The sequence below is a fragment of the Chrysemys picta genome, unplaced genomic scaffold, assembly GCF_011386835.1.
Source record: "Chrysemys picta bellii isolate R12L10 unplaced genomic scaffold, ASM1138683v2 scaf1290, whole genome shotgun sequence".
Classification (NCBI taxonomy): Eukaryota; Metazoa; Chordata; order Testudines; family Emydidae; genus Chrysemys; species Chrysemys picta.
In genome coordinates, this window is record NW_027053997.1 from 2,630 (window position 1) to 17,830 (window position 15,201).

The 15,201-nt window shown below is 43.3% G+C and overlaps 1 protein-coding gene across 1 annotated transcript; it reads left to right on the forward strand.

Annotated features, from left to right (window-relative positions):
* The first annotated feature begins 2,101 nt into the window (after positions 1–2,101).
* Positions 2,102–14,627, forward strand: LOC135979847 (caspase recruitment domain-containing protein 6-like). The gene is made up of 4 exons (XM_065580013.1): positions 2,102–2,197; positions 7,680–7,779; positions 12,729–13,033; positions 14,487–14,627. The coding sequence occupies exons 1-4, from the start codon at positions 2,164–2,166 to the stop codon at positions 14,621–14,623; spliced, it is 576 nt and encodes a 191-aa protein (XP_065436085.1). The 5' UTR covers positions 2,102–2,163; the 3' UTR covers positions 14,624–14,627.
* The last annotated feature ends 574 nt before the right edge of the window (positions 14,628–15,201 follow it).

Below are 15,201 nucleotides of genomic sequence, written 5' to 3' on the forward strand. Positions count from 1 at the left end.
TTTGGAGAATAGATTATAATTCAAGATGATCTGGACAAACTGGAGAAATGGTCTGAGGTAAATAGGATGAAATTCAATGAGGACAAATGCAAAGTACTCTACTTAGGAAGGAACAATCAGTTGCTCACATACAAAATGGGAAATGACTGCCAAGGAAGGAGTACTGCAAAAAGGGATCTAGGGGTTATAGTGGACCACAAGCTAAATATGAGTCAACAGCGTAACACTGTTGGGGGGGAAACATAATTCTGGAATGTATTAGCAGGAGTGTTGTAATTATTCCACTCTACTCCATGCTGATTAGGCCTCAACTGGAGTATTGTGTCCAGTTCTGGGCACCACGTTTCAGGAAAGATGTGGACAAATTGGAGAAAGTCCAGAGAACAACAAAAATGATTAAAGGTCTAGAAAACATGACCTCTAAGGGAAAATTGAAATAATTGTTTTTTTTAGTCTGGCAAAGAGAAGACAGAGAGGATGTGATAAGTTTTCAAGTACCTAAAGGATTGTTACAAGGAGGAGGGAGAAAAATTATTCTCCTTAACTTCTGAGATTAGGACAAGAAGCAATCGGCTTAAATTTCAGCAAGGGAGGTTTAGGTTGGCTATTGGGAAAAAATTCCTAACTGTCAGGGTGGTTAATGACTGGATATTGCCCATGGTAGTTGTGGCATCTCCATAATTGGAAATTTTTAAGAGCAGGTTAGACAAACACCTCTCAGGGATGGTCTAAATGGTGCTGGTCCTTCCATGGATTCAGGGGACTGGACTTGATAACCTCTCGAGGTCCCTTCCAGTCCTATGATTTTATATTAAACAGTACAGGTCCCAGGACAGAGCCTAAGGGACACCACTAATAACTTTCTCCATTTTGAAAACTGACCATTTATTCCTACCCTTTGTTTTTGATCTTTTAATTGGAGTGCCTGGCAATGCTTTCAGCATCATTTAACAATCCTTAATTTAATTTAATGACAAGCGTTTTGTTATCTTAATTGTCCTGCCTCTGTTTATAAACAAACTCTCTGCCTCAAGGGCAGAAGCTAGGAGAAGCACAGAACTCATCACACATTCAAACTGTGCTGCATTTAAGAGTTCCATCTGGGGCTGGGGCATGCACTGTGAGCAGACCTCCAGCAGTAGAAAACTGGCGCGTTTGAGAACAGACGCCCCCTGCCCCGCCCAGGTAGAGCAGAGCAGCTCCGCACTTGCAGAAAAGGGGGAGCAGTGGCAGTGACTCCATGTGCACCTGCCCACTCCCCCCAAACAAAGGCAAGGTGTGGTACCAATGCCCCCCTCCCCAAAATGCACCCATGCACTTTCCTCCCCCTCTCCTGATCCAGCAGCAGGCAGCCCCACTCACCTCCAGCCCCAGCTGGTCTCCCTCTGTCTCAGACAGGACTCACCTGTTGCTTGTGGTTGAAGCTAGCCTGGGAGCTGCAGCCACACAGGGAGCCTGCCCAGGAGATGCAGGCAGGAGGCGGGTTGGCCTCAGGTGAGCAGGGTCTCATGCTGCTGATCACACAGGGCCTCTGTGGAGAAGAGCAAACCTGATGCCCCCTATCCTTGCCCAACCCTAAGGCACCCCTGGTTGGAACAGCCCCACTAAGGGCTGAAGCAGGGCTGGGTCAGTCCCTACTGCAGCAGCTGCTGCCAGCCCAGGGGCCACAAAACAGCTGATCAGCGACGTGGCTACCTAACAGCTGATCGGTGGGGGCAGGGCTACTCCACAGCTGATCTGTGGCTGGAGAACCACTATGGCTGGTGAGTGCCGAGTATCCACTTTTTTTTTTTCTGTGGTGCTCCAGCCCCAGAGTAGTCACAGAGTTGACACCTATGCCCTTGGGGTTTTGTTTCAAGCCACGGTGTTTGTCACCTGAAATCCCCTATGGATCAAGGTGCTATGCTGTGCCATTTCTCTGGAGCCTGAGCCACACCTATGAACTAAGACTTTGAGTACTTTCCACAGAAACTTTTTGAGAACAGGTGTTACTCATTAAATTCTCTCCCCGTTTCAGCTGGAAGTTCTGCTTTTGGAATTTTTGCCCCAAAACAAAGCTTCTGGTATAAAAGCTGATATTTCAAAGCACTTGTAAATCCACAGACACACTCTATTGGCTTGAAGATTCTCATTTGTGCCAGGTACAGAGTTCGAGGGGGAAGCATGGTGAAGGAATTCCTTATATACAGCCCTTTCAGTAAGAAGCTGATTTTAATATTTCCATTGCTCTAAAATGCATTTCTACAGTGAGAAAATGGTGCAAATTTGGGGATCTTGGAATAAAACCACCTGAGAATATAACTTGTCCAAGTATCACCTTTACCTTAGAGTATATAACACTGCAGGGCACAGATTATCTAATAAGTTCTTGGAATGTATTGGAGACAATTTTTTTGTTCCAGAAAGTGGAGAAAGCTACTAGGGGAGAGGCTGTTCTAGACTGGATTTTGACAAACAAGGAGGAACTGGTTGAGAATTTGAAAGTGGAAGGCAGCTTGGGGGAAAGTGATCCTGATATTATGACAGAGTTCATGATTCTAAGGAATGGTAGGAGGGAAAACAGTAAAATAAAGAAAATGGATTTCAAGAAGGCAGAATTTAGCAAACTCAGGGAGTTGGTAGGTAAGATCTCCTGGAAAGAAAGTCTAAGGGGAAAAACTATAGAAGACAGCTGGCAGTTTTTCAGAGAGACATTATTAAGGGCACAAGAGCAAACTATCCCACAGCGTAAAAAAGACAGGAAGTGTGGCAAGAGACCACCCTGGCTTAACCAGGAAATATTGAATGATCTAAAAATCAAAAAAGAGTCCTACAAAAAGTGGAAACAAGGTCAAATTACAAAGGAGGAATATAAACAAATAACACATGTATGTAGGGGCAAAATTAGAAAGGCCAAGGCACAAAATGAGAGCAAAGTAGCTAGAGACATAAAGGGTAGCAAGAAAACATTCTACAAATACATTAGAAGCAAGAGGAAGACCAAGGACAGGGTAGGCCCGTTACTCAATGAAAAGGGAAAAACAATAACAGAAAATGTGGAAATGGCAGAGGTGCTTAATGATTTCTTTATTACGGTTTTCACCAAAAAGGTTGGTGGCATTTGGATGCCTAACGTAGAGAATGCCAATGAAAATAGAGTAGGTTCAGATTCTAAAATAGGGAAAGAACAAGTTAAAAGTTACTTGGATAAGTTACATGTCTTCAAGTCACCAGGGCCTGATGAAATGCATCCTAGAATACTCAAGGAACTGACTGAGGAGATATCTGAGCCATTAGCAATTGTCTTTGAAAAGTCATGGAAGACAGGGGAGATTCCAGAAGACGGGAAAAGAGCACATATAGTGCCTATCTATAAAAAGGGAAATAAGGGCAACCCAGGCAATTTCAGACCAGTCAGCTTAACTTCTGTACCAGGCAAGATAATGGAGCAAATAACTAAGGAAACAATTTGCAAACATCTAGAAGATAATAAGGTGATAAGTGATAGTCAGCATGGATTTGTCAAGAACAGATCATGTCAAAACAACCTGATAGCTGTCTTTGAGAGGGTAACAAGCCTTGTGGATGGGGGGAAGTGGTAGATATGGTATATCTGGACCTTAGTAAGGCTTTTGAAACAGTCTCGCATGACCTTCTCATTAACAAACTAGGGAAATGCAACCTAGATGGAGCTACTATAAGGTGGGTGCATAACTGGTTGGAAAACCACTCCCAGAGAGTAGTTATCAATGGTTCACAGTCATGCTGGAAGGGTATAATGAGTGGGGTTCTGCAGGGATCAGTTCTGGGTCCGATTCATCCCTGTGCAGACGGAAGTGAGGGGGGCGGTCTGGTGAGAGTGAGTGAAGGAGGAGCCTCATTTGGAGGGGAGACAGACTGCTTGAACCTGAGATATGGCTGGGGAAGCCTAGCTGAAGCAGAGGCAAGAGTCCCAGCTGGGAATGGGTAGTGGAAGTGAGGGGCCCAGCTCAGTGTGTAGCTATGGCTACATAACCAAGGTAGTATGTCGTCCTCCAGTAAGCTGCTGCCTGTGATATATTCATGCAGGCGACAACAAGAAGCAACTTCTAACATATTAATGGCTTATACAATGCAAGTAATGGTTTAATGGGGTCACAAAGGAAGAGGGAGCTGGAAATTTTGGTGTGGGGCTGAATGTCACAAAGAATGGTGGGGCAGCAGTGACAAGGAGAGACACACACTAGTCTCTGCACACTGCAAACATTTCAAAGCACAACCATTATTCTCATTCCATTATAACAAAATATACAAGAGTGGAGATGAGTGCTAAGGAATCACATGGCAACCGTGTGGTCTAGTGAAGATGTCAGTGGACTAAGACTATACCCACTGCTGCCACTGGCCTGCTGAGTGTCCTTGGGCAGGTCTCTTCACCTCACTGTGCCTCAGTTTCCCCATCTGTAAAATGGGCATAATGATGTACAATTCTTTGAAAGCTACTGATGAAAATCATTATATAGAAGCTAGGGGTTTTGGCTGTAACCTGGTCACTGTAGCATCACATCTGCAAACCTAGGTGAGGACTACAGCTATCAAAATGATGACTAACTCTACCAATAAACATTTCTCTTTGTTTAAAAAACTAGGCAGCGAAACTTTGTTAATACAAAGTTAAGGGTGCATTGTTGTAGCTTCCGGAATATTGAGTTCTGCGAAACTCAAACTTCAGGAAATTACAAAGTTAAGATTAAACATGCACATAGCCATAATGCTGTTCTTTTTGAGCGATGCCCCAGTATGCCCATAACGTGTTGTAACCATTTGGGGTCAACTCAGCCCAGAGAGAGGTTGTGTCACTGCTTGTCCTGTAATCCTGACCGACTTAAAATGCTCTGCTAACATAACTCCCTGTCGGGACATTCCCAGCCAGAAAACAGGCATTGCACTGAGCGTGTGTGCATTTAGCAGCCCTGGTTCAGCAACTCTGACTCCAGCACATACCTTTTGGGTATATATCATGACAACAGTGTGTTAGGTGTAGTGAGTATGTCAGGCTTGACAAAAGTTGTCGACACAGAATAGTGGGCATGTTGTCCGCCCTCTATAACACAGATAGAGAGATATACACAGCTGTTTGCTCCCCCAGGTATTAATCACTTAGTCTGGGTTTATTAATAAACAAAATTGATTTTCTTAAATATAAACAGTAGGATTTAAGTGGTTTCAAGTAATAGACAGAACAAAGTAAGTCACATAAGCAAAAACGCAAGTCTAAGCTTAATACATTAAGAAGCTGATTACAGGTAATAGCTCACCCTCAAAGATGTTCCAATAAGTTTACTTCACAGACTGGACTCTTTCCTAGTCTGGGCCCAATCCTTTTCCCTGGTACAGTCTTTCTTAGTTCCAGCTTACATCTCAGATGATAAGCGGGGGCTTTCTCATGACTGGCAGCCCTCTTTGTCCTGCTCCACCCCCTTTTATAGCTTTGGCACAAGGCAGGAACCTTTTGTCTGTGCTTGTCCTCACCCCTGCCTCTTCCATAATGATTAAGATGTATTCCAGTGTCATGTGACATTGTCACATGTCTCTGGTATCTCTTGTCTCCATTCTTCCTGCTTTGGTCCACACGTACACAGGAAGGCTAGCAGGTAAAAAAACCATTTACCGTCAGTTGTCCTGGTCAATGGGAGCCATCAAGATTCTAAACAACCATTAATGGCCCAGACTTTGCATAATTACAATAGCACCTCAGACTTCTACTTCATATTTCTAGCTTCAGATACAAGAATGATACATGCATACAAACGGAAGGAATATATTCAGTAGGTTATAACCTTTGGAATGATACCTTACAAGAGACCTTTTGCATAAAGCGTATTCCAGTTACATCATATTTACATTCATAAGCATATTTCCATAAAACATATGGAGTGCAACATCACAGTCTATATTTACATTTAGCCATATTAAAACACAGTTTGCTTGCACCCAGTTTACCAATCAATCTAGACCAGTGCTTCTCAAAGCCGGTCCGCCGCTTGTGCAGGGAAAGTTCCTGGCGGTCCGGGCCGGGCCGGTTTGTTTACCTGCCGCATCCGCAGGTTCGGCCGATTGCGGCTTCCACTGGCCGCGGTTCGACACTCCAGGCCAATGGGGGCGGCGGGAAGCAGCGTGGGTTGAGGGATGTGCTGGCCGCCCTTCCCGCAGCCTCCATTGGCCTGGAGCGTCGAACCGCGGCCAGTGGAAGCCGCAATCGGCCGAACCTGCGGACGTAGCAGGTAAACAAACAGGCCCGGACCGCCAGGGGCTTTCCCTGCACAAGCGGTGGACTGGCTTTGAGAAGCACTGATCTAGACAAGTCTGCATTGGTGACCTTTCCTCTTCATCATTTACTACTCCCCCATTTTTTGTCACCTGCAAAGTTGGTCAGTGATTTTATGTTTTTTTTCCCAGATCATTCATAAAAATTCATTAAATAGCATAGGCCCAACAACCAGTCCCTGTGGGACTTCACTAGAAATGCACCCATTCAATGATGATTCTCTGTTTACTAGTACACTTTGAGACCTATCAGTTAGCCATCTTTTAATACATTGAATGTGTGCCATGTTAATTTTATATCTTCTAGTTTTCTAATCAAAATGTCACGCAGTACTAAGTCAAATTCTTGTAGAAGTCTAAGTATATTACATCAACACTATTACATTTATCAACCAAAAAAAGATATCAGGTTAGTTTGAGAGGACTGATTTTCCATAAACCCATGTTGATTGGCATTAATTATATTACCTTCCTTTAATTCTTTTTTAACTGAGTCCCATATCAGACATTCCATAATCTTCCTACAATTATCTGGGTCAACCCTGTTTGTTCTTTTAAAATATTGGCACAATTTCAGCTTTCTTCCAGTTACAGAATGTAAACTGGTAGTCTATGGTTCACTTTTTTTAATGGCAACTTGCAAATTGCAAAACATGTGGTTTCCCAATGGGTGCAGATGTAGTATTTTAGGGGAAAAAACAGGCTTTAATTCAAACTTAACACTGTTTTCATATTACTCACCCCACACATGAGATTGGTTTTAAAATATGAGATTTCAAATGCAATGCAATGCATTTCTATTTATTTATTTATTAATTTATTAAATCTATTTACTTGCCTTCTGGGTTTTGAACTTTTAGGAGTCATCTTTTCAAACTTTTCTTTGCAACCGTGAAGTCTAGAAACTTTTATTTAAAAAAAGAAAAGAAAACTGAGATTCTGATGTAAGAACATGACTCCAAAAAGTGAAAGGGATAGAAACACTGCTGTTTTGCAAGTTTGTTATGAAAGGAACATAGAAGGGAAGATAGAATACTGGTGTTACCATGAGGCTGAGTGAAGGTTGTACGGGTGACTTAAAGTGTGAATTTCCATACTTCCAAATATATGGGGGTTATTTTTTGGAATGTCAGCCTTAATTTATATTTATCTATTTTATTGAATATTACAAAACTGTAACATTTTTATAATCTCCGTTCTGACTTGTTTAGCTTTCCGACATTTTCTCTGTTAATTCCAATGTTCTTGCAAGGCCTTTAACACTCAGATTACTAATGAGGATTTTCAAACTTCACTCCAGTTTAGCAAGGCCTTTTGTCTGGGGAATTTTAATTTCTTGCCTTCCATGTTTGCTCCCATATGGATTTTTTTGATGGTTCTCTTTTATCTCACAGTGTCTGCACCAACTGGTGAGACCTCAGCAGCGAGGCCGATGGAAGAGGAAGTGACGGGAGAGCTGGGCAGCAGTGCGACACTTACAAGCTCAGCTACAAGGTAATTACTCTGTTAGTTTACATGTGTCTGAAAAGAGGGGGCTAGATTCACAAAGGTGTAATGCTTTGCGATGCCTAACTTTTAGACACCAAGAAAATCATTGGAATCCACTGTTATTCACAGAGTCTGGGTTAGGCGCCAGGCCCCCTGTACAGGAATGGGGAGAGATGGGCACCTTAGACTATGAGTCACAAAAGCCAGCACACTAGGTGGGGAGCACTTACAGCTAGCCAATGGGATATGCTCATGAGAGGGATGTGTGCTAAGCTCCACCCCTCTCCAGAAATTGCTGCCTAAGAGCAGGTTGTAGGGAGGTGCCCATCTCTACTATTCATGAGTCTCAGCTATGAACCCTCATTAGAACAGGAGCTGGGGTCTCCCACCTCCCTGGTGAATGCTCCAACCACCAGGCTACAGAATCATTCTCCCACTCGCTTACTCTCTAGCCCAAATGACTAATTATATAATGAACAGTAGAATGGATTCAACAGGAGAGACTGACAGATTCTCCACATCAGAACATCCCACAGTGGAGTGGTTGGAGCACTCATCTGAGCAGTGGGAGACCCCTGTGGAAGTCCTCTCTCCTCATGAGGTATGGGGGGGACTTGAATTGGAGGTCTCCCACGTCCCAGGTGAGTACCCCAGCCACTGGGCAAAAAGTGATAAAGGAGGTCTTCTGCCCCTCCCCCAAAGGCTGTGTTGTGTGAACTCACCTGAGGGGCCCTATCCAATAGGCTGCCTCTGAGCACACCTACCAGATCAGGTCCCCTGAGCGAGTGAGGCGGCCAAATACCTGTCTCACTCCTTCCGTGAATTGCTCTGGGGCTTAGGCAGGAGACTGGTGTCTGAATGCACAGAGGGAGGCAGTAGCATACGTACCCAGGGGCAGAAACACAGGTGCCCAGGGAACTTTTTACTACAAAAATGTAGGTACTGAGTGAGTTTAGGTGCCTACAGGATGTGGCAGGAGTTTTGTGGGTCGCCGTGTAGCCTCAGTCTGGGATTTAGATGCCTAAGCAAATTAGGCCAGGGTGACTAGAATGAAAGTGTCTCCTCAGATAGCACTAAAGTGTCAGTGCTATGATACTGTCACTATTATTGCTATATACAAGAAAAACTCTTGGTTTGTTTCTTGTGGCAAGGCAGCAGATTCTATTCGGTACCTCCCTGGGGTGAATAATGCTGAGGTCCCAAATTGTTTACCAGTCTGATAGGAGATCCCTTTCCTGCTTGTACTGCGTAGCACATTTGACCTAAGGTCTGTGGTACCAGCAGAGCTGCATGGAGTTCTAGGAGACACAGAATTCTGCAGCAATGTTCATTGGTTACAAAATCATTCAGCACCTTCACTTTTACTGAAACTATTCTAACAGTGCAGCAAAGATTAAAAAGATAAGGCGTTTGTGTTTTGTATTTGCATTGTAGTTGAGCAGCTTATGAGTTCCAAATAGAAGAGACTCTCTGGACTGTGATGGGCTAGGATAGAGGTGAGAGAAGCACAGAAGTAGGCCTGCAGAAGAAAGCAACCGGCATCCACGGCTCCTATGATAAAGGAGATAAAGCAGAGCCCCACTCCTGTAGGGTTTAGGAGCTATACGTATAAAATGATGGGGTCTAAATTAGCTGTTACCACTCAAGAAAGAGACCTTGGAGTCATTGTGGATAGTTCTCTGAAAACATCCACTCAATGTACAGAGTCAGTCAAAAAAGCAAACAGAATGTTGGGAATAATTAAGAAAGAGAGAGATAATATGTTGCCAATAAATCCATGGTACGCCCACATCTTGAATACTGTGTGCAGAAGTGGTTGCCCCATCTCAAAAAATATATATTGGAATTGGAAAAGGTTCAGGAAAGGGCAACAAAAATTATTAGGGAGGTGGAACAGCTTTCGTATGAGGAGAGGTTAATAAGACTGGGATTTTTCAGCTTGGAAAAGAGACAGCTAAGGGGAGATATGATTGAGGTCTATAAAATCATGATTGGTGTAGAGAAAGTAGATAAGGAAGAGTTGTTTACTACTTCACATAACACAAGAACTTGGGGTCACCAAATGAAATGAATAGGCAGCAAGTTTAAAACAAATAAAAGGAAGTATTTCTTCACACAACACAAAGGCAACCTGTGGAACACCTTGCCAGAGGATGTTATGAGGGCAAAGACTATAAAAGGGTTAAAAAAAGAACTAGATAAATTCATGGAGGATAGGTCCATCAATGGCTATTAGCCAGGATGGGCAGGAATGGCGTCCCTAGCCTCTGTTTGCCAGAAGCTGGGAATGAGCGACAGGGGATGGATCACTTGATGATTACCTGTTCTGTTCATTCCCTCTGGGGCACCTGGCACTGGCCACTGTCAGAACACAGGACACTGGGCTATATGGACCTTTGGTTTGACCCAGTATGGCCGTTCTTATGTTCTTTGCATGGCAGGCTCCTTCCCCTGTTGCATCCCTCCTAAAATTAACCTTGGTGAGATTTCTGACTTTAGGAACAGATTCTGCCCCCTTTATTACTTTGAGTAGTGCCTTGCCTCTTATATAGTCTGATGGATTTCAATGGGGCAGCTCATAGAGTCAAGTGCTACTCAGTGCGAGTAAGGGTGTCCAGGTCTTAGTGAATGTTCATGATTAGTAAACTGATGTTTCATATAATTCTTTTAAATTTTGTAACTTTCTTCTTTTAAAGTCACATAAACATCAAATAATATTACATAGAGCACACATTGGAAAATTGTTGTATCCATGTCAAATCTTGGTTAGAGGTGAGGAAATAGAAGTAATATTGATTCAGCTGTATTTGCAGCCCTTCTGCATGATTTTTTCTGTTAACATTTATTCAAGAAGTCTTGAGTAAAATTAATTTTAAGACAATATTAAAATATTTATGGAAAACACATTTTTAATTGTGGTCCCTTCCAGTCCTAGAATCTATGAATCTATGAATTTGCTTGTAAAATGTTTGATTCACACTATATTGTTTAGATCAGGGATCGGCAACCTTTGGCACACGGCTCTCCAGGGTAAGCTACTCTGGCAGGCCGGGCTGGTTTGTTTACCTGCCACGTATGCAGGTTCGGCCGATCGCGGCTCCCACTGGCCGTGGTTCGCCGCTCCAGGCCAATGGGGGCTGCGGGAAGCGGCAGCCAGCAAATCCCTCGTCCCGCGCCGTTTCCTGCAGCCCCCATTGGCCTGGAGCCGTGATCGCCCGAACCTGCGGATGCGGCAGGTAAACAAACCGGCCTGGCCCGCCAGGGTGCTTACCCTGGCAAGCCGCGTGCCAAAGGTTGCCGATCCCTGGTTTAGACGTTGCCAACCCCCACTAACTCCCTATCCATCCTGTATATTTTATATAAAATATCTAATATTTATTCCTTATTTCAGTGTATACACATACAAAATTGACACCTATCTGAAAACTCCTTTGGTGTCCTTTGCAATGGATGCAAAACAAACAGCTTCTCTAACTTGAGGATATTAAACCAAAGGCAGTGAAATTCACAGAGTCGGTACCTGGCTTCACAGACAAAACATTCCCTTTTCTCCAGTGGAGAAAAGCAACCATATTAGTCCCCAGTTTGGGTAGGTCAAAGTTAAAATAATATCCCCCCCTCTCTAGCAGGGTTCTTGATATTTTCTTGTCCTTATCTCCATTAAACCACATTCTGTCCAGTTCATTCTGAAGAAGAATTCTGCTTCTCCTTATCAAGACCCAGCTGCTTTAAAATTACCCTCATTCCCTTCTTTTTACTTATTCCATGATGAGTCTCAGCTAGAAGGCCTTCCCTCCCTTCTTGTATCATAGGCCAGCCTCAGACTGACCAAAAGGAAAACCAAGAAACATACCTACCAAGCACTTTAGAAAACAAACAGAAATCCATTTGTCAGTATTATTAATTAGAAGCTTCTCTCTTTAAATCTGTCCACAAGACAATTTTTGGGCTAACTAGCTTGTTTTAGCTAGGCCTGGGCTAAACTTGACCTTTATTTTGGTCAAAGCCAGGGCCTAAACATTTCCTCCATACTACTCTTCTTCACTTTATCTGCCATCCTCTACATGCTTGGGAAGGAGACAATCCTCTGCTCTCTCAGAGGGATTTTTCTGGGCATCATTCAAAGGAAGCAGCGTTAAGGCTGTGAGGGGATATAGTGTGGGAAACATTACCTTAACTCTGTGTAGCCTGATTTATGTTTATTCATCCTCCACCATCTGGAGGGGTGCAAGGCAGTGCAAGGGAAAGGTAGAGCTGTGTTCATGAAGTGTTTTAGCAGTGAATTTCCCTTGTTTTTGGTTGAAGTAGTGGTAGTAAGAGTGGGGCAGGATTGAGTGGCATCTGGTGGAAGTGTGAGTAGCTTCCTGGGCACACCTTCCTCCCTCATAGTGACCAGCTCCTCTCTCCTCCTGGCCCCTCCTTGGCCCTGGTAGGACTCAAGGGACCAGGGGCAGGAGGAAGGGTGGTAGCTCAGAGGGTGTATGAAGTGCACCTACCAGTTGGAAGTACTAAGAAGAGGGAAAGGGAGCCCCAGAGTCCCTACCCTGCATCAAGGCCTAGAATAGATAAATTGTATGTGTGTGTGTGTATATATAAATAAGTGAATATGTAGACATATGTGAGCTAGCTTTGATCTAGCTAGCTCAAATAAGAATAGCAGCGAAGCCTTGGCAGTATGGACGGCAGTCTGGGACCTTAGATACATACTCAAAAAGCTAATCTATGCTGCTATGGCTTCACTGCTATTGATATTTGATTGAACTAGAGGAAAAAAAGTTCACATATGTCTACAAGTGCTGCAGCCACACCACTGACTGCTGTATAGGCCTACCCTAAACTGATACTGAGGAAGGCAGAATCCCAGATTATTCACTAACCTGAATCTAATTCTGTCACCTTCACAAATGATTTCTTGCTCCTTGTCTAAAAAGCATTGTATTTTTTCATTATTACAGATCCCCCGATTCAGTAACAGTGGTCGCTGATGAGAAATCCTTGAAGATTATGTGCAAAGAGCGACGTAAACTGATTAAAATTATTCAAAATGACCCAGGTGGTGTCTTGGATGAGTCACTTGCTCAGTCCCTCATCACAGACGAGGACTATGACAATATGAACACAATATCGGATACAGAGGCGAAAATTAGAAAATTGTTAATTCAAATCCAGAGAAAGGGAGCACTGGCCTGTCAGCAATTCCTGGAGTGTTTAGAAACCATGTTTCCGGGCACAAATCAGGATTTACAACATCCTCAGTGTGGTAGGTTGTTGTTTTTGTTTTGTCTTTCAGAACGAAAAAAATTAATACACGCAACATCGATCAAAGGCTAATTTTCAAATAGATACATGATTAATGGTGGAGCCTATGTTAATGCACAGTTATGGCTGAGAATTCAAATGCATGAAAATGATGAAATTGAAACATACAGTTCACAGGCAGCTATTGTATGACTTCTTTGCTCCTGTGTAAAATTATGATATAGTGGTGTATTCTACAAAACCTTTGATAGAAATTTACCAATAGAATATAAATATACACAAAAAGATCTTCAGATGGTCAACATCAGTAAATCTCCATTGTCTTCAGTGTGCTTTGGATGAGGCCCTTTATGTGTAAGGGATAACTCTCAAACCTGTAGAATCTTTCATAGAACAAACTTTTTGAAATGTGACACTGTATCTAACCACAGGATCTATGTATCCATCAAACTATGGATGGGTGTAGAGATGTTCACACCCACAGGAGGTCACCAGAGAATCCAGTAGTTATGGTTAGGGACAGAAGGCAAACTTCCCTTGCTTATATCCAGTGCCCTGTGTATGCCATGATTCTACAGTCACAGAATTCACCCTTTGCTACAGAATTTTGATCCAGAAACTGAACTTGTTCATTTAAAAAAAATGTTTCTAGCATTTTTGATTGCAGAGATAATCTTGATAGCATGAAGTACAAGTGAGTGTAACTGTTGCAGTGACATCTGCCTGAAACAATAGCACTGAGAAATGTGAACTTGCCCAGATGAGCCCAAAAGACTTCCTGATTCCAGCTCCTTGGAATCTGGCATTTTTCCAAGGTGCCCCAGAATCTAGTATTTTTGCCATGGGGCTGGACAAGCAAAATCCTCCAAAAATGAAAGAGAGCTAGAGATGGACCCAAAAGTGAAGCCAATTGAAGACCAATAGTGTGTCACATTTTTACATGTCTGTTTCCCCCAGTTTTTGTGGCAGGGGCACCAACTAAGCCACAATGCCCCCAAAGAATCTCTTTGGATTCTAGCTAGAATGGTTTGAGGGTGCCAGACCCACCAAGATTATGTAACCTGATACAGAAATGGAAATCAAAGACAATATTTATAAACATTGTGTAGTTTATTGGGAACTGGTTGCAGAACAGGGATAGACTACAGTGAGGAGCAAGAACCATAAGTAGGTGCACAGCTCCCCTCTGGGGCTCTGATCAGAAAGGAAAGTGACTAAGAATTAACCCCTGATCTCCCTTAGAAGAGGTCAGAATGCTACTGAATCCATTGCATTTTTTATCCAAAGCTTCATATCAATGTATTGGATAAGTAGATCTTCTATTATAAAATAGAAACTATGTAATGAAATGCAGAGGCAGGAGCAGTGAATGAAATAAAATACACACAGAAAACTGGGGATTGAAGAGAATTAGACACTAAATAACTTTTCTCCTCTTGTTTTCTTGCTGGAAGGATTAAATCAGGAATCTCAGACTCTGCAAGCCCCAGAGCTGGGGGAAAAAGGTGTCGTAAATCCAGAACTGGAATTAGATATTCAACAAGACAAAAAGCCAGAGGAGACAGACCTTTCCAAAGGTAATTTCCTCTGATCACCTTTTCTTCTGTAGTGGGAGTTAACACCTTTAGAAGAGCTTGGTGCTGCCAGGTGTGAATGGTGCTTGTGAGAGTGAAGAATTCTCTTGGTATTCTGCACACAAATTTGCTCAGATTCAAACAGGGATGCCATGGAAACCCAGTCAGTGGCTTAGAGGCAGAAACACAGGGGCTCCTTTGCTTAAACTTTGGTCTGTATTGGTCAGTGGGATGCTTTGAGCCACAACTTGTAGTTGATCCGTGTTCCCATGAAGGCCAGTGGCAAAGCGTTGGGACCAGTGGCAGCTACTGCCCAAAAGAAATGGTGGCGTTATAGCCCCTAAACATCTCCTCCTGTTTCCCTCTGCCCCACACCTACTCTCCCCCCACCTCCTTTCCCTCCCCCCATTTGGGCCAACCACATATTTCAAGTGAAAATATGGGGCATCTGTACAGGGAAGAAAGGAGACACTTGTTGGGAAGGTTGTTGGCCAGCAGTGTAGTAAGGAGGACGGAGAGAAAAGTGCCTTTTCCTCTCTTTCCCACTGCTAGTTACCTCCCTTTTCCTTGAGAATGGATGACTGAGGGGCTGGAT